Source organism: Hemitrygon akajei, chromosome 31, assembly GCF_048418815.1.
Source record: "Hemitrygon akajei chromosome 31, sHemAka1.3, whole genome shotgun sequence".
Lineage (NCBI taxonomy): Eukaryota > Metazoa > Chordata > Chondrichthyes > Myliobatiformes > Dasyatidae > Hemitrygon > Hemitrygon akajei.
This window is the reverse complement of record NC_133154.1, coordinates 16,389,637-16,415,036: the sequence shown is the minus strand read 5'-3', so window position 1 is coordinate 16,415,036 and position 25,400 is coordinate 16,389,637. Positions and strand designations below refer to the sequence as shown.

The window sequence follows — 25,400 nt, the reverse complement described above, 5'->3', positions numbered from 1 at the left end:
TGCAGTGCCAAATACAATTTCTCCCATTTCTTTGTTAAATTAACTTGATTTTGCGTGTTAACGTTTGTGTCTTAAAATGTATTGGAAATGAGATATTTTAAATTTAGCGCTTGTGTTAATGATTTGTCATCAAATCAGTAATTTTTAGAAAGATAACCCGGAGTTGCTGGTGATGATGGATATTTCAATGGACCAGGGAAATTGCCATTTATTGGAGATTAACGCTGAGTTTGTGGTGCAGAAGTCATTGTGTAAAATACACTCTGCAGAAACATCATAAGGCTCAACTGGCCCTCAACCACTTTACTTCCCCTTATAAACATCATGGGTTTTTTTGTACATTTGTTTAATTTCCCTTTATTTGTGAACACTTTTGATTTCGTAACTCCACATGAATGCAGGTTCCAATTGCTGGACACTTCTCTTGAGTGTTGGATTACTTAGTGACTGCTTGAATATTAGGGATAGACCTCACAACTGGAAACATTTCTGCACCCAGATGAATGTGAAAGATTATCTTTTCTGGAGAATGAGTTCCAGTCTCTTCAGTCTGAATAGAGCATCATCCTTATCAACTGACCTCTTATGTAGATTTTGTTGTGGTTCCGTAATTATTTCTGTTGTTTTTCACTACTTTTAGATTGCAATTTAATTTATGTAATAGTATTTAATCATTTTACAGTGAAATAAATTGAACAATATTGCATACATCATTCCCCAAATCACAGTTTATTCAGTTAGTATCTGATCTGTGAAGACTGAAAAGCTCCCGAGTTTGATTTGTGCTAAGTTAGCCAGGTGGTAGTTGGGCAGTTCAGTCTGTGGTTGAAGTAAAAGTACAGTATACCTGATGATGTATTTAAAGTTGAGAAACCATTTATTTGATTCAACCCCTCCATGCTGGCATTTATACTGCTGTCCTTAATTGATTAATCATCGGTCTTTGTTAATGAACCTAATTCACAATGAGGAACATTTTGTAGAATTATTAAATTATAAGAAGATTAACCAGTTTGTGTTTAATAAAATTTTTTCTACTTTATATCTTAGCATCTTTCAGAAACAAAATAGAGGTGCCTTTATGTGCAGCTTAAATGCAGTATTGAATTTAGGAAATCTTCCACACTATTGAGAAAATGATGTAACTTTAGTTGATTTTCTGTATGACTAGTCGTTAGGTATTTGAATATTTTGTTAAAGCTGTTCACTTAGCATCAGATATGTGACTGGTTCTGGGTGGAGTTAGGTGCTGTGCCTTCTGACCCTATTCAAGTTGTGAAGAATTGCTGATTCTTCGTTCTACTGGCTTTTCTTTTGAAGAGTAATAATTTAAATTGATAATGATTTCATCAACAATGTGGAATTAACTGCAAAACATTTCCAAATACGCCAGGTGTCACTGTGGGTGTAGGGAGGTAGCCTTGTTAAAAAGTTAAATTGGATGTTGAAAATAAGTTGCATTGGTGATTATGTTTGTTATATGGTTTGGGGGAGAGGGTAAGGAAGGATGTGTGTTGTAGAAAATAATTATTTTGATAAACCAGTGAAAAAATTCATATTTTCTGATATTATAGTATTTCCCTGACAGCAGATCTCATTTTAACTACAGCTGATTTAGAAACTTTACATGAAAGTGTAATTACAGATAAAGTATGTATTTTATGTAGCTAATTTAAGATTTTCCATAACAGCTAAACTACAAAATCTGTAATGCTGTAGTTTGCAACATAATGGAATGTGTGGCCAAAAAAATGCTGAAATGTACACTGTACCCACAGGTTATACAGTTCAAGTAACAAAATTTCACCCTGATGAGATTCATAAATCATTACCAAAAAAAAACTGAGGTACAGAATAAAAATTTGCTCTTACAGAATTTATGTGATGAGAAAAAAAATAAAGTGCAAAAAAAAGGCAAATTTTTATCAATGGTTTTTCAATATAGAAAATCGTAATGCTGGTGTTTTTTTTCTTGGAGTGCAACTTCACTGTAATGTGGGGTGTTTTGTATTTGCGAGATGGATTTTCCTTATAAGACTGATTAGCACAGATGAATTATCTCCTGCTTGCTGATTGGTAGCATTAATAAGAGTATATGCAGGAGGAGACTATTTCAATCAGGACTGATAAATCAGCAAAATTGTGGCTGATCGACGGATCTACTTTTTTTCAAACCTTTAACTTTCATGGTGTCAGAAGATCTGTTAATCTTTCGCTTGAATATGATCAGTGGTTTCACAGCCTTTGGCAACGTATTTTGAAGATTCACAATTTTCCCAAGTAAAAAAATGCGTTAACTACTTTTAGTCCCAAATGGTTGAGTCTTTATTTAGAGGCTGTTACTTCTTGATTTTCCAGTAAGTCTCTTAGCAATTTCCCAGTCAAATTTGCTCAGAACCTTGGATACTTCCATGAAATCTGCAGTGAAAGCATTGGTTTACTGTGCACCCTCTCTTCTGAGACAATATCTTTGACATAAAAATTATGAAAGCAAATTTGTGCCTCATTAACTCCAAAGCAATATCTCCTTGGGTAAGAAACAATTTTGCATATGATGCTCTAGATGCAGATGCCCTATATTAAGACTTTTCTCCTCTAAACTTGCAATAAAGACCAGCATTTGGGCACTCTTATACCTAAATATTTTATACCATTTGCCGGCCATCTAAATTGGGTTATTAATCGACATTGATTATAATCTCCTTTAGTAAGAGGTAAAATTTCACTTTTATCTCAATTTATTTTATAACCTGATGATTTTCCCATATTTTTCTAATCTATAGGATAATTTACGCAACGAGTGCAATGGGTTTGTTAGATAAAGCAGAACATCATCAGCAAATAAGTTAATCTTGTATTCTTCCTGATTAACTCTGAAACCCTTAATATCTGGGTCCATTCTAATCAATTCAGCTAATGGCTCTAACGCCAACACAAATAAAGCAGGTGATAATGGACAACCTTGCCTAATTGCTTACTAATCGTGAATGGAACTTGCATGTTAACTTCCATTCAAGTTTGCTTTGTGTATCATGTAGTGTGCACTATTTAAAAAAAAGGCTTCCCATGTCTCATGTATTTTCCCCCTTTCACCTTGGTTATGCTAATTTTTTTTTAAAAAAAGGCCTTAATTTCCTCATAGCTTACTTTGCCGTCTTGCTTTGTAATCTTAGTGTGCCTGGATATATTACATTCTACCTGTTTGTTTGAAATTGTTAAGTAGATTATGAGAAACTGAAGGCCCAGTGCTGCTCTGCACAGAACCCCTTTAGTGGTGTCCTGTGATCCATTTGTTTTTGTTTTTCATCTATGTGGCTGATCTTTGATTGTAATATATTACACCCAGTCCTGTGGGCCTTTGGCACTTCTCACTTGGGCACAGCCTCAGAATATATGGATGTCCCTTTAGAACAGAGATGAGGAGGAGTTTCTTTAGCCAGAGGGTGGTAAATTTGCCATAGATGGTTGTCGAGGCCAAGTCATATTAGATATATTTGAAATGGAAACTAAGGTGTCAAGGGTTATGGGGAGAAGGCAAAAGAATGGGAATGAGAGGGAAAATATTTCAGCCATGATCAAATGGTGGAACAGACTCAATGAGCTGAATGGCTTAAATCTGCTCCAATGTCTAATGGATCAGAGAGTGGGTTAGATGTTGATAGAAAACACGTTATGGATTAAAGTTTATGGTTGAGTAACTTGTGTAGTGCTGGGAGTAACTCGGAGACAGAATGCTAGCGGAGGTTGAGTTCTTTCATACAGTTGCCCAGGAAAAAAATATTTTTAATGTGTTTAATTAGTCTTTATACAGTTTAGTGTATCACTGTTGGAAACAAAGTTAAACATGAGAAAGTCTGCAGATGCTGTAAGTCCAGAGCAACACACACACAGTGCTGGAGGAACTCAGCAAGTCAGGCAGCATCTATGGAAATGAATAAACATTTGAAGTTTCAAGCCAAGACCCTTCTTCACGACTAAAGGACCATCCTGAAGAAGGGTCTTGACCCGAAATGTGAACTGTTGAGTTCCTCCAGCATTTTGTGTGTTGCTTTGGGAAACAAATTTAGGTTGAAAAATGCATTGCTGTCATTCAAAAAAAAAATCCATGTTATGAAAAGGATAATAAAATTATTAATATAATTATCAATATAATAAATTTATAAGTAACCTCATTATTCCTCTTTTGTACTATTTATTTGTAGCAGTAGTATTTATGTCTTGCTGCCACAAAAGCATAAATTTTACAGCATGTGATAATAAACCTGATTCTATATTTCTAATCATCTTTTCTCATCCAATTTGCCCCTAAGAGGCTGACTTTCTGTTAAATGGATTCCCTTTTGGTTAGATAATGTCCTTGGTGCACTGCAACAAAATCAGAAAGATTGAGTAAGATGGAGTTCTGGAGTTTAGTGAGAAATGCAATCATGAAATTTTAAGAGGTACTGAAATGGGGCTGGAGGCTTTGGAGCTTCAGAATAAGGGGTTGGAAATTTCGAATTGACATTAGGTCATTTTTGTTCTTTAAAAAGGTGGTGAATCTTTGGAACTCTTTATCCCTGAATTTTCCAAAGAAGTCATGAGTCTATGTCAAATTGGGATTGACAGGTTTTTTAGTCGAAGGGATACTGGGTGGGAAAGTGAGGCTGCTATTAAAAAGTTCAGGCATGATCTGTTGAAGACCTGCATGGTCTACATCCATTTCCTATTTCTTCTGTTTAAATGCAAGTACATTAGTGGTTTTGCATTGGCCATTTTAACTGAGCAAGCTACAAAAATTCCTTCAGAGAAGTGTTTTGATTACTTTCTAATTCCTATGTGGATGTTACCAGCAAGGGCTGGCATTGCTTCCATTATTTTACAGGTACGTTAACAACATTCAAAATGTTCTTCGACAGGAACATGAATAAGAAAGTTTCAGAGGGATATTGGCTCGGCACAGGCAAACAGGACTAGCTTAGATGGGAAACTTGGTAGGCTGAGAATGGCTGTTTTTGTTTTCCATAACTATTTGGTTCAACTGTTGGCTTGCAGTCCTTTTATAGAGCAATTAAGGATCATCTGTATTGGAGTAAAGCTGGGCCTGCACACACCTTAGTCTGGTTAAAGGTTTTTCATTACTTTTTCAGAAAGGTAAAATTATTTTGTGATAATCCATTGACTTTACGGTTACTTTTTTAAAAAAACTGTGGCAAAACCACTCTAGTGAGCATTTTAGTTGAAATGGGCAAAATATCTAGAAGATGATGATAAATGGAAGCACCGTTTTTTATGGTTCTCTATTGCATCCTTGTGTGGCACGTGGCAAGGTGATTAAGGTGTTGGACTAGTGACCTGAAGGTCATGAGTTTGAGCCCCAGCCGAGGCAGCATGTTGTGTCCTTGAGCAAAGCACTTAACCACACTCTGCTCCAGTCCACCCAGCTGAAAATAGGTACTGGCAAAATGCTGGGGGTTAACATTGTGATAGACGAGCATCCTATCGGGGGGGGGGGGGGGGTGGAAGTCTTCTACTCCTAGTCACTTCACTCCATGGAAACCAGCATAAGCACCGGGCTCGGGACAGACTTTAATTTTTATTGCATCCTTGGACCTCCTTGCCCTTTATAGTCTGCTTCAAGCTAGTTAGTTTAACATAAAAATAGCCCCTTCACATAAAAGCACATATTCTTACATTCATGCCATTGAAGACCAGATGGGGGTATTCATTGACATGCCCCCCCCCCCCCCCACTTATCTGCTGTTGTATAATTTTTTTATGACTAATCATGACTCAGTGTGGTAGATTAGTAGAGCTAATTGTGAAATCCCTTGGCTCTGAAGAAATACTCCTATTGTTCAACAATCAGACATCTTTGGGATATGGTAAGCCATCAGGGCACTCAGTAGAAATAAACATGGATGTAGGATGAAACGTGCAAATTCAACATGGGAAAATTGGAATGGAACTCAATTCACTGGAGTTGTGCGCCTACAGCTCTTATCTGTTGTGTAGTTTTCCCCTGAACTGAGTGTTATGTTAGAATAAGGATGATGATGGTCTGTGTGTTTACAAAATGTTGTGGAATACATTTCAACATCAATTCTGGTGTTGAGCACCTGAGGGATGTCCATAATTTAGCTTCTAGATCTGTGCTGTCCCATTTATTATGATCGTAGTGCCTCACAACACGTGTCCAACTCAGTATGGGGATGGTGCTTTTTCTCTTAGATTGTGCAGTTCTCTCAATATTGGTACATTTGCAAGAGATAGCTGGGGAAACTGGAGATAGACATTTCTTCCCCTTCACTTTATTCCTGAAAGCTTTGTGTAAAGGACACTTAAAATACTGTATCCAGTATAAGATTTTTTCCCTTTTTCTTGCAGAATTATATACAGATGAAATCAACTGGCTGAAGAATCTTGGTTTGCCAGATGCTTACACTATCAAACAATATTTTAAATCTCAACTCCAGTCATGGCATATGATGAAGCACTCAGAAAGAAAGAAGGTAATTGATTTTGGTTGACATCAGAATGATGCAGCCTGGAACTTGCATCTAAAATGCACAAATTTTTCTTTTTACATGCCAAATCCAAAATGCTAATTCAAGCAGTCATGTTTTTTTTCTGCATAATTAGTTTTCTGCATCTCACAGCTCCTAAGCCAGTAGAATCTTCAATAACTTTTACTTTGGCAAGGAATATAAGATTCTTGGTTTGTTGTGGCTGCATTTAACTTTAAGCTTTATACCTTTCCGTATAACCCATTTGTTGTGCTTTAGGGTAATGTTTTATTTCGAAGTGGCAATTTTTACAGACTAGGTAAGGTACTTTGTGAGGCATTGAATATGGTGCTCCTTGTGCTATGCAATTTTCCTATTTATATGTTTTCAGCAACCAGCTTACTAATTCATAACTAAGTTTCTTTCAGCACCTGTGTGATGATTAATGTCAAAATATGATTCTGGAATGTTATTGTTGGTTGGAATCATCAAAGAGATGGAGGGGTTCTTGGCTAAGGAGATGGGTTGTGAAACTATGCTCTGTGCAATCTAAATTTAGTGTGCATGATGTGATCGGGAGCAGGAACTCGTGATCCTGATGCAAGTTCTCTCTCCTACTATCTCTCTCTGTTCAATGGGGTCTGTTTTGTTGATATAGCTTATTCTGGTGCTTCTCCCCTCATTCATTTCAGTTTGTGAGCCAGGAAATATTGCAATTAAACTTTGGGCAATGAGATATAAAGCTATCTAGACAGAGGGGTTGATTCTTTTTCTGTGGTATGAGCAAATGTGTACTGAATAGTTTAGGAGCATGTTTAATAAAAATCTCTTTGGCATTGCAAGCTTGCTACCCTCTACGTTTTAGTGGCCGTGCCTCCAGGTATCATGCCGCTGGGATTTCCCTCATTATACATCGCTGCTTCTCTCCTTTCCCCCCCTCCCTAAGACACTTTTGAAACCTATTCCTTCTTCAGTTGAGTTTTTGGCCACCTGATCTAGTAATCTCCTCGTGTGGATTGGTGTGAAATTTTGCTTTGCAACTGCTGCTACGAAGTACCTTGTCACATTAAGGCCCTTTAAATCTACCTTTATAGTCATTGAGTGAATTGTATAAGTTATGTTTGTACCTCGCTTTACAGTAGGTGACCTTGGTACATACATGCCACTAAATAGTGTATTTACAATGCCATTATAAGATTACTTGATTTATGATTTGTACACTGATGCTAGAGCATGGAGTTGTTTCTTGCTGTAGATAATTAAGTGCAAGACTGATATAGATATTTATGGATATAAGAGTTAGGTTTTAAGAATCTGGAATATGTTAAGACTAAACAATGATCCTGTGACTTTGGACCTGGAATGGAATCTATTTTAGTAGCCTACAGCAAGGTCCAAAGTTAAATCTTATCAACCTTGGGTAACTCCCAAGTGGAGAGTGAGAATTTTCCTTCAGGTGGAACATCTTGGTCCACACTGAAAAAACGCTCTTGGTGCTTTTAATTTCAGTTTTGATTTCCTGAGAATGGTGCCATGCCAGCCCTCGTGAGGCATTCTTTCATTTCCATTCCCATCTACTCCAAGTAAAAACCAGACTCCTGGAGTAAAGAGAGTCAGAATCTGGTGTCAGACTCAAGCCACGGAACATTGTGCATTTCTTTTGCCAGTACAAAGTAAGTTGGAGGTAGTAGTAAGCTTGCTGGTGACTAATTAGGTGATGCTTTGCTGCTGTGCTATATTGCTGGTGGATTATGGATGGTTCTTATTTTGCATCTCAGCTGTTCTATACTTGGGAATGCTTAATGCTCATACTAGAGACAATGTAGTGGGGAATAGTTTTGGTGTTCCATTTTACATCTTGATGAAGTCAGAAAGAATATTTTTTTAAAAACTGGCTTATCAACTTCCTTGTTTGATTTTCAGTTATTTTCAATCCATCTGCTAATTTAACATGTTTCCCATCCACCTGTTCTTTTTCTCTAATTCACACTAAAATAAGGGACCTGAGTCAGTCACACAGGACAATGGTGCTCCAGAGGTCTTTGTGTGCCACCTCGCTGCAGCTGAGTTGATTGATCTTCCAAAAGGCATGTTTAATTTGCTGAGCTGGATTCAGGACCAGACCGTGAATCATTCTCTTGGGCAACCCCGAATATGATTGTCAGCCGCCACTGGGATTCTAATTTAGCTCTTCTGGTGTGGACTCCTGCATTCTGGCTTTGGACCTGGACCTTTGGGAGCAGTAGCTGCCAACTTTACTTTTCGAGCCTGTCTTGCCATTCAGTTAGATTGCACTTGACTTAATGCAGCATTGGTATTTCCTACCAAATGGAAACTCTAATTCTTTGTTTTTTTTTACTATAAACACGTTGTAGAACAGTAGAAAATATTTGGCAGGGAAGTGAACTTTGATGTGTTTGGCTTGAAATTGCATGCCATAAGTGGGTTGTTGTCAGACCCTTTGATTACTAACATTCACATTCAACTGAGACCAATGTGGAAAAAGTTTCCTCACAATTAACGATCTATTATGAGTCTTAATCCTGATTTCATTACAGCATTTCCACCTGCTCTTCATTTTAAGTGTGTTAAACTTTACGTTGCCATGAATTCAAGTGTGCTCTGTGTATTTCTGATCATGGAACACTGGGGTGTTGCTAAGATTGGTGTACTGACTGCTCTCTGAGGCAGCTGTTGATGTTACAGCTGATGTAAGACCGATGCTGTCACAGTGGAAGAATAATCGATGTCGTCTCTCGAGGAGCGCCGCCAGATGTGCACACAAAGATTGGTTGTTTTACACAGAAGTCTATATCACAGTGGACCTCCTAAGCCCAGGATTGCAAGTTTGAATCCCAGGCTTCACTTTTACATTTAGATTCCCTTACCCAGACAGTATGATTGCATAGCACATTGGAATGCATTGTGGAAAGATGCAAGATGATAGTCTGAACCAGCAGTAATTTCAGCTGAGCTGTCAGGAGGAGGCAAAGCTTCTCTGGAGCATATCGCCCTGGGGTGCTCCATGGTATTCTAGTGGTTGACAATGGAGCATCATAGGGAGGAGCTTTGGACAGTACAGAAGAGGAGACGTTAAATGACCAAGTTTCACCTGTTCTCAGGATATGTCTTCACCTATTTCAGGCTGATCCCCTGTGAGGTCATTCTACGGTAGCTAGCTGCATACCTGATAGAAATAGCCCATCCTAGCAGAAACACAGCTCCTGCAGGTCATTATGGAACTGCAATGCTAGTGGCTGGGGACAACCTTGAGGTCCAGATCATTTCATCCCTGAGCTAAAAGAGAAAGGTCGGTGCGAGGAAGCACCCTCCATTTCTCCCCTCCCCTTCCCAACTAAATATTAAAAATATAAATAGATGATTTGTAAGCCCTTTAATGCTGTTGCAGATTGTATAGTGGGTGAAAGCGGAATTGAAGAGGTGGGTCTGGCAGCAGGCAGAAGCCAACGAGAGAAGAAGCGCTCGTATAAAGATTTGCTGAAAGAAGAGGAGGAAATAGATGCAGAAGTCCGAAACTCAGCCAAAAAGAAAGCGAAGGTGAGGGCAACTGTTTGTGTTTTTGTTTTATTCCATGCTGTTTTTGCTCACCTTGGACACAGCTGTCCCATCTCTTATTCTCCTCCATTTGAGGGGAGTCTGGAGGACCTCTAGATCTGAGAAGTGTCATTCAAGCAAGAAAAGCTGAGCAATATCTAGTTGTATTTGTTCTCTTTTTGTGTTTGCACTACATCTCAAAAGAGGGATTTTAAAAAGTATTGATCAGGTTTACTGCAACTAATGGCTCGTTGTTGGGTATTGAACTTTAATCAAACCTGTTGCCTTTGATTCCTCACAGTTGGAATTACTAGCAAGTGTTGAATCAATTTTTTTAATGTCGGTGTATAATTAAATATTGCAAACATCTCAGTCATTTTTGAAGTGAATTTGCAATTTCCATCTGTGATAAAGTTTGCCTTTATGGATTTCTTGCTTTTCCACTACTATTCCCTCCTCTCCCCATCCTTGTCTTGTTACATTTACATTGCAACCCATTGTCTTTGTATTGATGCGAGAAAAGTGTACGTGATGGCAGAAAGGAAATTGACACAGACATGTGCACTTTAACTTTGGCAATGTTCTCTCTAATTCTTGTGTGTGCATCACCACAGAACCTCTATTTTCGTACTACGTTACGTACATTCCCAATCCCGAAACATCTTGCTGAGTCTGTGCCTTCAGCCAGGAAAATCCAAGTCTGTGCTGAGTTACCTGATCTTTGGCTGACTGCTGTTGTGATTCTGTTTAGTGGCTTGTCCTGCAAGTCATCCACGATTTTGACTCCTGATGGGTGTCCAGCAATTCGCACTGGAAGTGCATGGATGTGTACAGTGGCTGAGTACAAGACCTGCTAAAGTTGAAGAGTTTCCTGAGATCTATTGAAGAAGCAATGGACTGGGCTTGGTGCTTGTATAACTATCTCAAAAAAAAAGAATACTTTTAGGGGATGAAGTGGCAGAGGGATTATTTCTCCTCCGTAGAATGGCTGTCATAAATGCAATCCATACTTGAGATCTGATTTTCGTTAACTTTCTCTTTTCTGTTGTATTTCCTCACTGCAGTTTTTATTTCTTCATGTGCATAGCTTTATTATTGTAACCAGCAGAGGCCTGGGTATTAGCTGTTGTGCTGTCGCCATAATGACATCTTCTCTGAGTCACTGCAGCTCCAACCACTAGTATCACGTTATTCTTTTCATTCCTTGGCTTTACTTGTTTTTATAAGCAACCATTTTAGATTCTTAATGTTGTGCTGTTTACAGTTTCTCTGTGACCATCTTCTGATGATGCCAAACCTAGTCTCTGTGTGACGTTTACCCAACATGGCACAACTATAAACAACAGTGACTTGTGTTTGTGTAGTTCCAGTACGGTAGCAAAATATCCCAAGGTACAGTATTTCAAACAAAAGTTGAAATCAAGCCATGTGAGGCGATGATGAAAAACTCAGCCAAGGAGTCAGGTATGGAGGAGTACCTTAACAGGAGAAAAGGGGTTGAAAGAACATTCAGTTTTCAACTTCGGGCAGTGGAAAGCAAGGTGATCAGTTGTTGAGTGGTGGAATTCAAGTGGCCAGGAATGCAGGAATCTTCTGGGGTTATAAAACGAGAGGAAAATAGAATGGATGAAGCCATGGAGAGATTTGAAGATTAAGATTTTGAAATGGAGGCTTTGCTTGAGGGTGGTGCAGGGAAGGAGATGGAACTTGAGATGAGTTCAGTTTATTGCCTCGCCAAGGTGGTGACGTTGGTCTGTCCAATATTTAGTTGGTGGAAATTCCTGATCACCCAGCTGTAGACGTTGGATTAGCAGCCAGTAGAAAATTAGCGGTGGTCAAGTAGAATTGAGGGACTTTGCCTTTCATGTAAAAATTGACGGTACATGTAGATGAGAAGTAGAAGGGTGTCCACAGGCGTGATGGCATGGGAGGGGGAAAAGAAACCATTGCAGGACAAATGGCTGGACAGGTAAGAATGGCATTAGGTGACCATAGTTCCACGCAGCAAGACAGAAGTGCGAAGACCATGAACACATCTTTTTGCAATACTCCTTGTGATTAATAAGTAACACTACTTTTCTAGACAAGGGTCCACATCAATATTTATCAAACTCCTGGATTATTTAAAGTTAAGGGTAAGTAATCAAGCCAGTTCTTTTTTGACTATTTAATATACAAGATTGTTAGAAGGATCACCTGTTACCAAAAGTAGGAATAGAGCAAGTGATCTATTCATCATACAGCATGCCCTAACTTCCAATGTCCACAGCATCATTGGATTGGATATTACCTCAGCTAATTGCTCAAATGCAGTACAATTGGGTATTTTACTTGTAATTTATAAGTGAAGGTGATGCTAAGCGCTCAACATCATTGACTTGCTAATGGGTGGCATTCATGTTTTATTTTGATTTATTCCTCGAAGATTGTTATTACTGTCAGTAAACTGGAGACCTCCCTCGAATCCCAACAACATCTCGTGAGAGGTTTGTTGTCATGTATGTTGACCACTATTCTTAGAAGATGTTCCCCTACCACAATCTGAAAGGGCATTTTATTTATCTAACTATCCATCTGTCCATCCATCCATACCCTTTCGGCCCTTTGAGCCTGCAATCACCTGATTTAATCCTAGCCTAATCTCGGGACGATTTACAATGCCCTATTAACCAACCAACTGGTACATCTTTGGGCTGTAGTAGGAAACAGAAGCACCAGGAAGAAATGCAGGGAGAATGTTCAAACTCCTTACAGGCAGTGGTGTGAATTGAACCCGGATCGCTGGTACAGTAAAGCGTTGTGTTTTCTCAGCTGGCAAGTCCATAAGATAATAATCATCCATGTTTATTGTCAAAATCTACATGATGTGGAAATTTGAAGGAACTTCTGTGTTTGGATTATTTGTTACAAGAGTTTTGGGATTGATTTGATTTCCTTGAGAATTTCTTAACAAACATGTTGGGAAGACCTTTAGCCCATCAGTGATAACCCAGGCAGAATGCTTGACTCAAATCTTTGAAGTACTATTACAGATTATCAAGGCAGTTGATAAAGTTTTATAAATAGAGATATGGAATACAAAAGCTAGGACATAATAAAACAACCGTGGGTCTGAATATTGTGCAGAATCCTATTCACTTCAGGAAGGACATGAAAGCTTTGGAGATAGTTCAGAAGAGTGGTACTAAAATGATTCTAAGAATGAAGGAACATCTGGTTGCAAATATGGCAACAAGTGTGAGAAGTTGTAAAATCATAAAGGTTTTGGAACGCGTAACTAAAAAGAAACTGCTTCTACTAACTAGAGAGCCCAAATTTAAAATGATTGATGAGCTCTGAGGTGTCATGAGGAGAAAGTTAAGATGTGGAATGTGCCACCTGTGACAAATGAATATGTGTTTGAAAACTGATCCATGAGCACCTTTCAAAAGGACGTTGATCGAGGAGTTGATGATGTTGACGTGGTCGGGGTGTGGGGAGAGGAAAGGTGGGTAGCTGATGGACTAAATATTGCTTTTTGAATTGATGGTGATTTCAAAGGCTGATGCATATTGGCATGCGAAATATATTCATTGATACTAAATCAGAGTAGTGTTGCAATTCAACTACACCTCGTTCTCTAATTTACTCCTTCTCTATAAACTTGCTGCTCATTCACTTACATTTGGCTTGTATGGGTTAACAGAAGCATTGTATAATCCATTTTCACACTGTGCATCAAATTAATCTTCTCTTTGTTTTATTTAAAGGAGATTGAAGATTTCCTTTTGGGTGCTGATTTTCATAAGAAAAAGAAGAAATTACACCATTTAACAGGAGAAGAGTTCTACTATGGAGGTAAAAATATCTCCAACTCTTCCCTTAACATTATTTCCATTTCACAAGATAGGTTATTGACTAGTATCCACTTCAAGACCACAGTTAACTTCACTACATTTCTCTCCATTCTTTTTCCTGAAATGATTCACTTCTTCAGTTTCTCTATCACATCTGTCTCAATAAGCAAATAGGAACAGGACTAGGACACTTGGCCTTCAAGCTTGCTCCTGCATTCAATATGATCATGGATGATCTGTCCTAGGCCTCATCTCTTCTTCTGTGCCAGTTCCCCAAAATCCTCCATTCCTGATTTTTCAATAATTTATCCACTTGGTATTTAAATACCCCTAATGACCCGGTATCCATAAACTTTGAAAATAGAAAATTCCAGCGATCCATCATCCCCTGATGATGCTATTTTCCACGCTAGTCTTTCACTACATCTTTCTTTTCAACTGTTTCTCTCCCTGATAATTGATAGGGCTCACACTCGTATCTATTCTGTTTCCTGCGCCTGCTCCCATCTCCTCTTTCCTCTGGTTTTTTGGGTTTCCAGTGTTCTTATCTTCTGCTTATCAGTTCCATATTACATCTTTTGTCATTTCTGGCATACAGCATGACGCTACCTGTAGCTGCATCTTCCTGTCATCCATGTCAGCACTTTAAAGAGATTGTTCACCTCGGACTTTTTGGTTCACTCTTCTACCTCCGCCAATACCTTCTCAGCCGCATTCACATTCAAGGGATACAACTTTTCCCTTTAACCTCCTTCCTTCTTGCCATCTTGGTGTCCAAACATTCTTTCCTGATGAAGCAGTGATTTATTTACTCTTTAATAAACTGAGTTTTTCTTCTTTACTTTCCAAAGCACATCACATCAGACTGCACTACCTTTCTCTCAAAGGGTGCCCCAATGGGTCACCCAGTTGTCTAGTTTATATTTCAAGTTGTAGACTGGATACCATGATAGCATAGTGGTTTGCACTTTCACAGCTTGGGGCGTTGGAGTTCAGAATTCAATTTTGACATCTCTACAAGATGGATGGTTTTCCTCCAAGTGCCCCAGTTTTCTCTTACAGTCCAAAGATGTACCAGTTAGTAGGTTAATTGGTCATTGTAAATTGTCCTGAGTTAAGCTAGTGTTAAATAGGTGGGTTGCTGGGTGGTGTGGATTGTTGGGCTGGAAGGGCACAGAAACAGGCTTTTTGTCCCATCATGTCTGTGCTGCTGATCAACTACCCATTTAAATTAATCCTAGTTAATTTTTATTCCTCTTCTTTAAATTTTCCCCATATTCCCCCAGATATTGCCCCTCACTTTTACACTACCCCCAGATACTACCCCTTACTTAATATACAATGACCAATAACCCAGATATCTTTGAGATGTGGGACAGAACTGGAGGAAACCATGTGGACATCGAATATACAAACTTGACAAAGATAGCACCTGAGGTCAGGGTTGAACGTGGGTTACTAGTGTGGTGAGTCAGCATTTCCAGCAACTGCACCACCATATTGCCCTTTCAGTGCAGTAACCATATGTAGTGAGAGCAATATGGTATAGTCTCTCTGGGGAAACCAAATGCTGATTGCTTGATTACCTTGCAGAACACCTACGTTCAATCTACCGGAGCTTCCAGATGCCTTTCATTTTAATCACTTTTACATGATCTCTCTATCTTTGGCCTGTTGTATTGTTCCAGTGATGGTCCATATAGATTTGTGGGACAGCACCCCTATTTTCTGAACAGATACATGATGACTTCCAGACTCAACAATGAATTCAACAATTTTGGGTAATCACCCATTTCAGCCTTGTTTCCCCCACTTTCAACATTCAGGTTCTCTCTTTCATTTTCGGGTAATTTGAACTTTAATTTGTCTCTGACTATTGTACCAAATCCTGAACATTTCTTTTAGTGATTCACTTAACTTTCCCATTTTCTTTCAAGCTGCCCCATCGTACCTGTGTCATTTAATCTCACTCAATCACTATCTTTTCACAGGCCTTTTGTCCTGTCCTTTTGCTATAATTTATTTCTCTCCATCTTTTCCCAGTTAGAAAACATAGAAAAACCTATAACACAATACAGTCTTTTCAGCCCACAATGCTGTGCCAAACATCTACTTACTTTAGAAATTACCTTGGGTTACCCATGGCCCTCTATTTTTCTAAGCTCCATGTACCGCTCCATGTACCTATCCAGAGGTCTCTCTAAAGACCCTATTGTATCTGCCTCCACCACCGTCGCCTGCAGCCCATTCTATGCACTCACCATTCTTTGCGTTTAAAAAAAACTTACCCTGACATCTCCTCTGTACCTACCTCCAAGGTCCTTAAAACTGTGTCCTCTCATGTTAGCCGTCTCAGCCCTGAGAAAAAACCTTTGACCATCCACACGATCAATGCCTCTTATCATCTTATGCACCTCTATCAGGTCTCGTCTCATCCTCTGTCACCCTAAGGAGAAAAGGCCTAGTTCACTCAACCTATTCACATAAGGCATGCTCCCCAATCCAGGAACATCCTTGTAAATCTCCTCTGAAACCTTTCTATAGTTTCCACATCCTTCCTGTAGTGAGGTGACCAGAAATGAACACAGTACTCCAAGTGGGGTCTGACCAGGGTCCTATATAGCTGCAACATTACCTCTCGGGTCTTGAATTCAATCCCACGGTTGATGAAGGCGAATACACCATACGCCTTCTTAACTACAGAGTCAACCTGCGTAGCTGCTTTTGAGTGTCCTATGGACTCGGATCCCAAGATCCCTCTGATCCTCCACACTGCCAGGAATCTTACCATTAATACTATGCTCTGCCATCATATTTGACCTACCAAAATGAACTACCTCACATTTATCAAAATGAACTCCATCTGCCCAGTTTTTCATTCTGTCAATGTCCTGCTGTAACCTCAGACAGCCTTCCACACTACCCACTACACTCCCAACCTTTGTGTCATTAGCAAATTTACTAACCCATCCCTCCACTTCCTCATCCAGGTCATTTATAAAAATCATGAAGGGGTCCCAGAACAGATCCCTGAGGGACATCATTGGTCACCGACCTCCATGCAGAATATGACCCGTCTATAACCACTCTCTGTCGGCAAGCCAATTCTGGATGCACAAAGCAAGGTCCCCTTGGATCCCGTGCCTCCTTACTTTCTCAATAAGCCTTGCATGGGGTGCCTTATCAAATGCCTTGCTGAAATCCATATACACTACATCTAGAGCTCTACCTTCATCAATGTGTTTAGTCACATCCTCAAAAAATTCAGTCAGGCTCATAAGGCATGACCTGCAATGCTGACTATTTTGAATCATATTATACATCTCCAAATGTTCATAAATCCTGCCTCTCAGAATCTTCTCCGTCAACTTACCAACCACTGAGGTAAGACTCACTGGTCTGTAATTTCCTGGGCTATCCCAACTCCCTTCCTTGAATAAGGGAACAACATCTGCAACCCTCCAATCATCCGGAATCTCCCCCAACCCCATTGATGATGCAAAGATCATTGCCAGAGGCTCAACAATCTCCTCCCTCACTTCCAACAGTAGCCTGGGGTACATCTCATAATGGTCCTGGCGACTTATCCAACTTGATGCTTTCCAAAAGCTCCAGCACATCCTCTTTCTTAATGTCTATATGTGCCAGATTTTTACTCTGCTCTGAGTTGTCCCTACAATCGCCAAGGTCCTTTTCCGTAGTGAATACTGATGCAAAGTATTCATTACGTGCCTCCACCACCTCTTCCGGTTCCATATACACTTTTCTACTGTCACACTTGATTGGTCATATTCTCTGACGTCTTATCCTCTTGCTCTTCACATACTTGTAGAATGCCTTGGGGCTTTCCTTAATCCTGCTCGCCACGGCCTTCTCATGTGCCCTTCTGGCTCTCCTAATTTCATTCTTAAGCTCCTTTCTGCTAGCCTTATGATTTTCTAGATCTCTATCATTACCTAGTTTTTTGAACCTTTATTAAGCTTTTCTTCTTGACTAGATTTTCATCTGCCTTTGTTCACCACGGTTCCTGTACCCTACCATCCTTTCCCCCTCTCATTGGAACGTACCTGTGCAGAGCACCACACAAATATCCCCTGAACATTTGCCACATTTCCCTGAGAACATCTGTTCCCAATCTATGTTTCCAAGTTCCTGCCTGATAGCTTCACATTTCCCCTTACTCCAATTAAACGCTTTCCTAACTTGTCTGTTCCTATACCTCTCCAATGCTATGGCAAAGGAGATAGAATGGTGATCACTATCTCCAAAATGTTCTCCCACTGAGAGACCTGATACCTGACCAGGTTCATTTCCCAATACCAGATAAATTACAGCCTCTCCTCTGTGTCAGGAAACCTTCCTGAACACACCTAACAAACTCCACCACATCTAAACCCCTTGCTCTAGGGAGAGGCCAATGAATATTGGGAAATTAAAATCCCCCATCACAACAACCCTGTTATTACTGCAGTGTTCCAGAATCTGTCTCCCTATCTGCTCCTCGATGTCCGTGTTACTATTGGTTGGTCTATAAAAAAAACACCCAGGAGAGTTATTGATCCCCTTCCTGTTTCTAACTTCCACTCACAAAGATTCAGTAGACAATCCCTCCATGACTTCCTCCTTTTCTGTAGCCTGATCAGCAGTGCCATGCCCCCACCTCTTTTGTCTCCCTCCCTGTCCTTTCTGAAACATCTAAAGCCTTGGCACTCTAAGTAACCATTCCTGCCCCTGAGCCACCCATGTCTCTGTAATGGCCACAACTTCATAGCTCCAAGTACTGATTCATGCTCTTAGCTCATCTGCTTTGTTCATGATACTCCTTGCATTAAAATAGACACATCTCAAACCATCAGTCTGAGAGCATTCCTTCTCTATCGCCTGCCTATCCTGCCTCTCACACTGCTTGCAAGCTTTCTCTATAGTTCTGATGTAAAGTGAATAATGTCAAATGTTCATTGTTGTCCTCTCCACTGTCTGACCCACTGAGTATTTTCACCACTTACTGTTTTTATTTTAGATTTGCAACATTTGTAGTTTTTTCCTTTCATCAACTAATTAGAAGTATTTAATAATTTTAAGTATTTATTTTCACACTTTAATCCTTGAAGTTCCTAATAAAGAGTCTCAGTCGGAAGCATTGACTATTTGTTCCCCTACCTCTGACTTGTTGAGAGGAGATCTTCCAGCATTTTTTGTGTGTTGCTCAATATTTCCAGCATCTGCAGAATCCCTTGTGTTTGCAATTTAGTCTGGCGTTCTTCCCATGTATCCCATCCAGCTGATGTTTGATCTGCCTAGTGAGCTGACTTAATTTTCCTTTGTATTTGACTGTACTTTCCCTGAATGATCAGGGATTGAGAGGAGGACCTATCACTTCCCTTCATCATCGAGTGTGCCACCACTCTTGAAGTCTTGCATCTCCTCCTCGTGCAGCTGAGCCCCACAGTACCATGACTTTGGCTCTTGCTGCCTCCTCAGAGTCCACCATTTTCCAAAATAAGAAAGTCAAAATGTATTACCAGAATCACCACATACAACCCTGAGATTCTTTTCCTCTGGGCATACTTAGCAAACCTATAGATCAGTAACTAAGCAGGATCAGCAGTCAACAAACTGTGCAAATGCAGATATAAATAAATTGCAATAAATAAGGAGCATGAAATAAGATAAAATAGTCCTTAAATGAGTGTCGTTATCCTGTTTTGTTCGTGAGCTTGATGCTTGAGAGGTGGTAACTGTTCTTGAATCTGGTGGTGCGAGTCCTGAGACATCTGTACCTTGTACCTGATGGCAGCAGCGAAGAAAGAGCATGGCCTGAGTCATGACGACCTTTGATGATGGGTGCTGCTTTTCTATGGCCATGTTTCAAGTAGATGTGCTCAGTGGTTGGGTGGGTTTTATTCATGATGTGCTGGGCCGAATCCACTATCTTAAGTAAGATTTTCCTTTCAAAGGATTTGTGTTCCCATTCCAGGCTGTAATGCAGCCAATTAGCACACTTTACACCACACATCTATAGAAGTTTGCCAAGGTTTTTGAGAATAAGTATTCAGCCTCAAGGTAGTTAATGGAAAGGATTTCCTGACTACCTGTTTTCTTCTGCCTAGTGGCCACCCATTCCTTGTCTGACCACCTCATTTAAAAAAAACTTGCTGTCCATGTAAATTTCAGCCTCATTGATGTACCGTAGTACCTTCAGCTGGTGCTCAAGCTGGCCAAACTGAAAGCTGCTGCTGCAGATGCAGTCATCTAGACTGCAAGGCACATCTAGGAATCTCTGCATTGTATAGCATTTGGCCCAGAGCTCTCTTGCAATTCTTTTAACTTGGTAATTATGTGGCATGATAACATAGTAATTAGCATAACTCTTTACACTGCCAACAATTTATCCTCCAGGTTCTCTGCTTTCCATTCACATAGCAAAGATACATTGATTAGGGTTAGTAAGTTGCAGGCATGTCATGTCAGTGCCAAAAGCACGGCAATGCTTGTGGGTTGTCCCCTGAACATTTTCCGACTGTGTTAATCATTGAAATGTACAGTGAAATGCTTTTTTTTGCATCAAAGGACAGTGACAAATAAAGTTAATCTTTAAATCTCTATCTTCAGAAAGGTCAAACAAGAGTGTGGAGTAGGAAAAGGAATGGGCCATAATTTTATGTTTAGATTTGCTCTGCTATTCTTAAGGTTACAGATGATTTTCTGCATGTTCGTGTTCCAACTTGATTCAGTGTTTGAAAATCTATCAGTCTGAATGTATTCAGTGACTGAGCATCCACTACACTAAGGAGTAGGAGGTTCTCTGCGTGGAGGTCAGTGACCAGTGATGTTCTGCAGGGATCTGTTCTGGGACCCCTCCTCTTTGTGATTTTCATAAATGACCTGGATGAAGAAGAAGGGTGGATTAGTAAATTTGCTGATGACACAAAGTTTTGGGGGTGTTGTGGATAGTCTGGAGGATTGTCAGAGGTTACAGCGGGGCATCGATAGGGTGCAGAAATGGGCTGAGAAGTGGCAGATGGACTTCAACCCAGGTAAGTGTGAGTTGGTTCATTTTGGTAGGTCCATTTTGAAGACAGAATATGATATAAATGGTAAGACTCTTGGCAGTGTGGAGGATCTGAGAGATATTGGGGTCCATGGCGATAGGCCACTTGAAGCTGCTATACAGATTGACAGTGTTGTTAAGAAGGCATATGGTATGTTGGCATTCATCAACTGTGGGACTGAGTTCAAGAGCCGAGAGGTAATGTTACAGCTATACAAGATGTGGTCAGACCCCACTTGGAATACTGTGTTCATTTCTGGTCAGCTCACTACAGGAAGGATGTGGATATTGTAGAGAGAGTGCAGAGGAGATTTACAAGGATATTGTCTGGATTGGAGCGCATGCCTTATGAGAATAGGTTGAGTGTACTTGGCCTTTTCTCTTTGGAGTGATGGAGGATGACAGGTACCCTGATAGAGGTGTGTAAGATGATGAGAGGCATTGATCGCGTGGATAGTCAGAGGCTTTTTCCCAGGGCTGAAATGGCTACCACGAGGGGGCATAGTTTTAAGGTGCTTGGAAATAGGTACCGAGGGGATGTCAGGGGTAAGTTTTTCACACAGGGAGTGGTGGGTGCATGGAATGCACTGCCGATGGCAGTGGTGGAGGCGGATACAATAGCGTCTTTTAAGAGACTCTTAGATAGGTACATAGAGCTTGGAAAAATAGAGGGCTATGCAGTAGGGAAATTCTAGGCAGTCTGTAGAGTAGGTTACATGGTCGGCACAACATTTTGGGCCAAAGGGCCTGTAATGTGCTGTAAATTTCTATGTTCTATGTTCTGAAGACTCAGAAGAGCCCTTAAGCAAATGTTTTTTTTCCTCTTGTGTCAGACCAAGGGGTCCTAAGTTCTGGACTTGCTTTCTGAATCTAGGTCAAAATTCTAAGCTCTAGAAAAAATCTTTGACCCACTCTTTTCAACAATCACTGTAGTGAATTCATGCCTCTGAGGTAGCCTTTACCTGCATTCTGTAGATGGATTAAAAACTTCAAACTATCCTCAGGTCTGGCCTCACCAAAACCTAGAATTGTCACAAGACAACTTTAGTTTCACAATTCAACTTGTTTGCAATCAAGAGTAACATTTTCTTTCCAGTTGCTTGTTGTAAATGGGCATATTTACTGTCAAAAACACTAAGACTCTAACTGGTTGCTTGGGATTTTACTGTTTTAATGTTCCTCTTAAATTGAATAATCTCTTCATCTGACATCCTTTTGCCAATTCATTTACCTCCTTTCTACTTCTCTTTGCACCCCCCTCTGAATTTTTTTGTTATCAGCAAATTTATTTTGTACTCAATCCTTTCATTCAAGTAATTCCTAAAGATCATCAGTAGTTGATTGTGGTGGCATTGGATGAGGATGATATATACATGTATTTATTTCCAACCGTTTAACTATTTTGTAACTGTTTTAAGGTATTTGCCTCAACAAGTTCCTGTGGTGACAACTTTGAAATTTCACTGCATTCTGAGTTAAAACATTTATCCTGAATTCTCTTTTTTGTGGGTATTTGCCTTGTATTTGGGTAATTAGAAACATCTCATTTGCCTCCCTTGTCAATTTCCTTCATAACATTTAAAAGTCATTGAAGAAGCTATTCCACAGCTTCTCCTTTTCAGCAGGAAGAAAACTTCACAACACTCCTGTGAAGTTTTATCGTAAAACAATTTAGTATTTCTATTTTCTGTGTGTTTATGCAGAGCTGTCACCTATGGAACCTGTAAAGAAGAAAAAGAAAATCGATGGTCAGCATACTGACACTGCCATGGGCCTTCTGAAGGCTATAACCTCACCTGTATCTGCAGTTGCAAAGCCTTCTAAAAAAGTTGAGAAACCAATTTCTGCTTTTGGCTCACCATCCTACCCTCCTTTTCACACTGAGAATAAGAAGGAACATAAGAAAAAAGCTGCCAGTGCAGACCCTGAGGATCTCTCTGAAGAAGGAAGCTTCCACAAGTCAAAGAAGATGAAGCCGCTTTTTGTAAATACAGACGCTGTGACTGTGCGTGAGGGAGAGGGTTTAAAAATGAAACTCCTCCTCTCGCCTAAGGACAAGTCGGGCATGGATGATGAGGCATTCAGTTTTGCAGGGACATCAAGTCTAAAGAAATCATCAAAAAAGGCAAGTAGGGAGGAACATGGCACTTTCCTCTCTGCCCTTGACACCCACAGTTTGCCAAAGCCATCAGCTGTTCGTAAAAAACACAAGTCAGAGTCTCGGGTTAGTGAGGGCTTTGACTCTGCATCGCAATTCTACCCTGAAGTTCATGCCAGTAACCTTTCCGATTATGAGCTCACAGGTTTGGAGACATTGGAGTCTGCAACGTCCTCTGGTGGGGAGCTTGAGGCTGGAGAGCTAGTTATCGACGATTCTTTCCGAGAAATGAAAAAGAAAAAGAAGAAAGACAAAAAAAGCAAAAAAAAGAAGGACAAGGACAAACACAAAGAAAAGAAACACTCAAAGTCTAAGAAGCTTCTGGTTCATGGCTCAGGGAAGGCCATGTCACCCACTAAATGCTGTTATTCACCACAGCCGTCCGTAAGCACACCTTATGCATTGAATGTACACTCACCTTCTCTATTCCATATTGAAGGACAGACTGAGAAAAAGAAGAAAAAGGAAGAAAAAGATAAAGAAAAGATTGAAAAACCTGAAAAGGTAGGGCGACTCAAGTACTTTTATTGAAGTATTTAAACTTTTAGTTACTTGTCCAAGTTTAGATTGGATATGATCACATGTAAGAAAATATTTTATGAACATCTGATTGATCCTTGGGAATGAAACACTTTTGAAGTGTAGTCACCATTTTAATCTTGGAAGTAATGGCTGCCCTAGAGTGAGACCATTCTCTAACTTGATCAGCATATTCCAAAAAAAACACAAGAAGGACTTAACGACGTCTGAAGCTAATGAATAGCTTGCTGTATTCTTATCAATTGATAGCACAGTCCATTTGTGTGATTTGTTTTAAAATATTAGAATTTATTCAGAAGAAAGTGCATTTGAGATGTTGACTTTCTGAATAGCTGCCTTAATCATTTTGTTTCCTGCCTTTTTTGCTGATTATGAAGATATTGATAACACATAACAACCAAGTTTACTTGGTTATTTTTTCACTTTGTAAATACTAGATTTTGAATTTCTTTTTTCCTGATGGGGGTTTTGAAGAAAATGTTTCTTTCAGTTTGGGGCTTTGCACAAATGTAAAGGTACTGGACCAAAAGCCTGGATTACTAAATATAATACTTGTCCAGTTAACGAATTAACAATGTGTTACAAGTACTATAATACATAAGTAATCCAAGTTGAGTTCCCATCTGCTCCTGACATTACCTGATTCTCCTCCTGATCCATTCATACCAAGAATTGAGTGACAATTTGTGGCTTTTTGTTTGACTCACTAATAGCTAAATGCCCATAAATGGGTGCCTGTGACTTTTGGTTTCAGTAATTATTATTATGATGCTGGTTTATGGAACATTTCTCAGTGTTAATTTGATTAGTTCTTGTCCTTTCACTCCAGCGCCTTTTAACCAAATAAAACTGCTATACTCTCAAACAAGGTGTGACGGTATGTTGGGGCCACTCAAAAGTAATTTAATGAAGAAGGATCCCGACAAGTAGGTTGAACTATGTCACTAAATCAAATTTATTATCATATGCACAAGTACTTGTATAGATAGGTGTAATTAAAAACTTGCAGCAGCCACACAACAACATATAAGTAGCGTTCACAAGAAAACTATAAGCATGAATTATACAAAACTTATACATGAAAGAACAAGACAGTGCATTTTAGTGCAGTGAAGTAAAAATGGCCCTAATGTTACTAAGCTGTCATGATTAGGGTTTTGCCAGTTGGTTCAAGACTGAATGGTTGAAAGGAAGTAGCTGTTCTTGAACCTGGTGATGTGGGGCTTCTGTACCTCCAGTCTGTTGGTAGCTGAAAGATGATATTTGATGATAAATATTGCTGCCTTGAAGCAGAGTTTCCTTTTAAGTACCATCAATGGTGGGGGGGCGGGGAGGGGGGGGATTTGCCCGTGATTTATTGGACAAAATCCATTACTTTCTGCAGCTTATCTTCCTGTGCATTCGAATTGCTGTACCAGACCGTGATGCAATCAATTAGGGTACTTTCACCAGTGGTAGGATTACGTTGCTACAGCTGAATTTTGTATACTGTACAAAGATAGAATTAGAGATAGATTTTTTAACTCTTGGTAATATAACCTATGTCTGGCTATTAGACTGACAAAGAGGGCTCAAGTTAAGACCGATTAAGTTAGTGATGGGTCATTTAAAAAAAACAAAATTCAATGGTCCATTTTTACAAAATCAAAGTCAGTGAATTTATCAAATCAAATCAAGTTTAATTATCATTCTAACCATACATAGATATAGCTGAACAAGACAGTTCCTCTGGGGCTAAGGTGCAAAGCATTCAAAAATAGTAAGTAACATATTAT

At 39.6% G+C, this 25,400-nt stretch overlaps 1 protein-coding gene across 4 annotated transcripts in view; it reads left to right on the top strand.

The window, feature by feature from the left end:
• hmgxb4a (HMG box domain containing 4a) overlaps window positions 1-25,400 on the top strand; it is a 58,294-nt gene that overhangs the window by 413 nt on the left and 32,481 nt on the right. For 2 of the 4 annotated variants that reach the window (XM_073033540.1, XM_073033543.1), the window contains exons 2-5: window positions 6,367-6,491; window positions 9,895-10,043; window positions 13,790-13,877; window positions 22,631-23,589. In XM_073033540.1, the coding sequence (XP_072889641.1) occupies window positions 6,458-6,491; window positions 9,895-10,043; window positions 13,790-13,877; window positions 22,631-23,589 (1,230 nt within the window). In that variant the 5' untranslated portion in view covers window positions 6,367-6,457. The remainder of the gene's footprint in view (window positions 1-6,366; window positions 6,492-9,894; window positions 10,044-13,789; window positions 13,878-22,630; window positions 23,590-25,400) is intronic. The other 2 variants (XM_073033541.1, XM_073033542.1) reach the window with 2 other exon arrangements.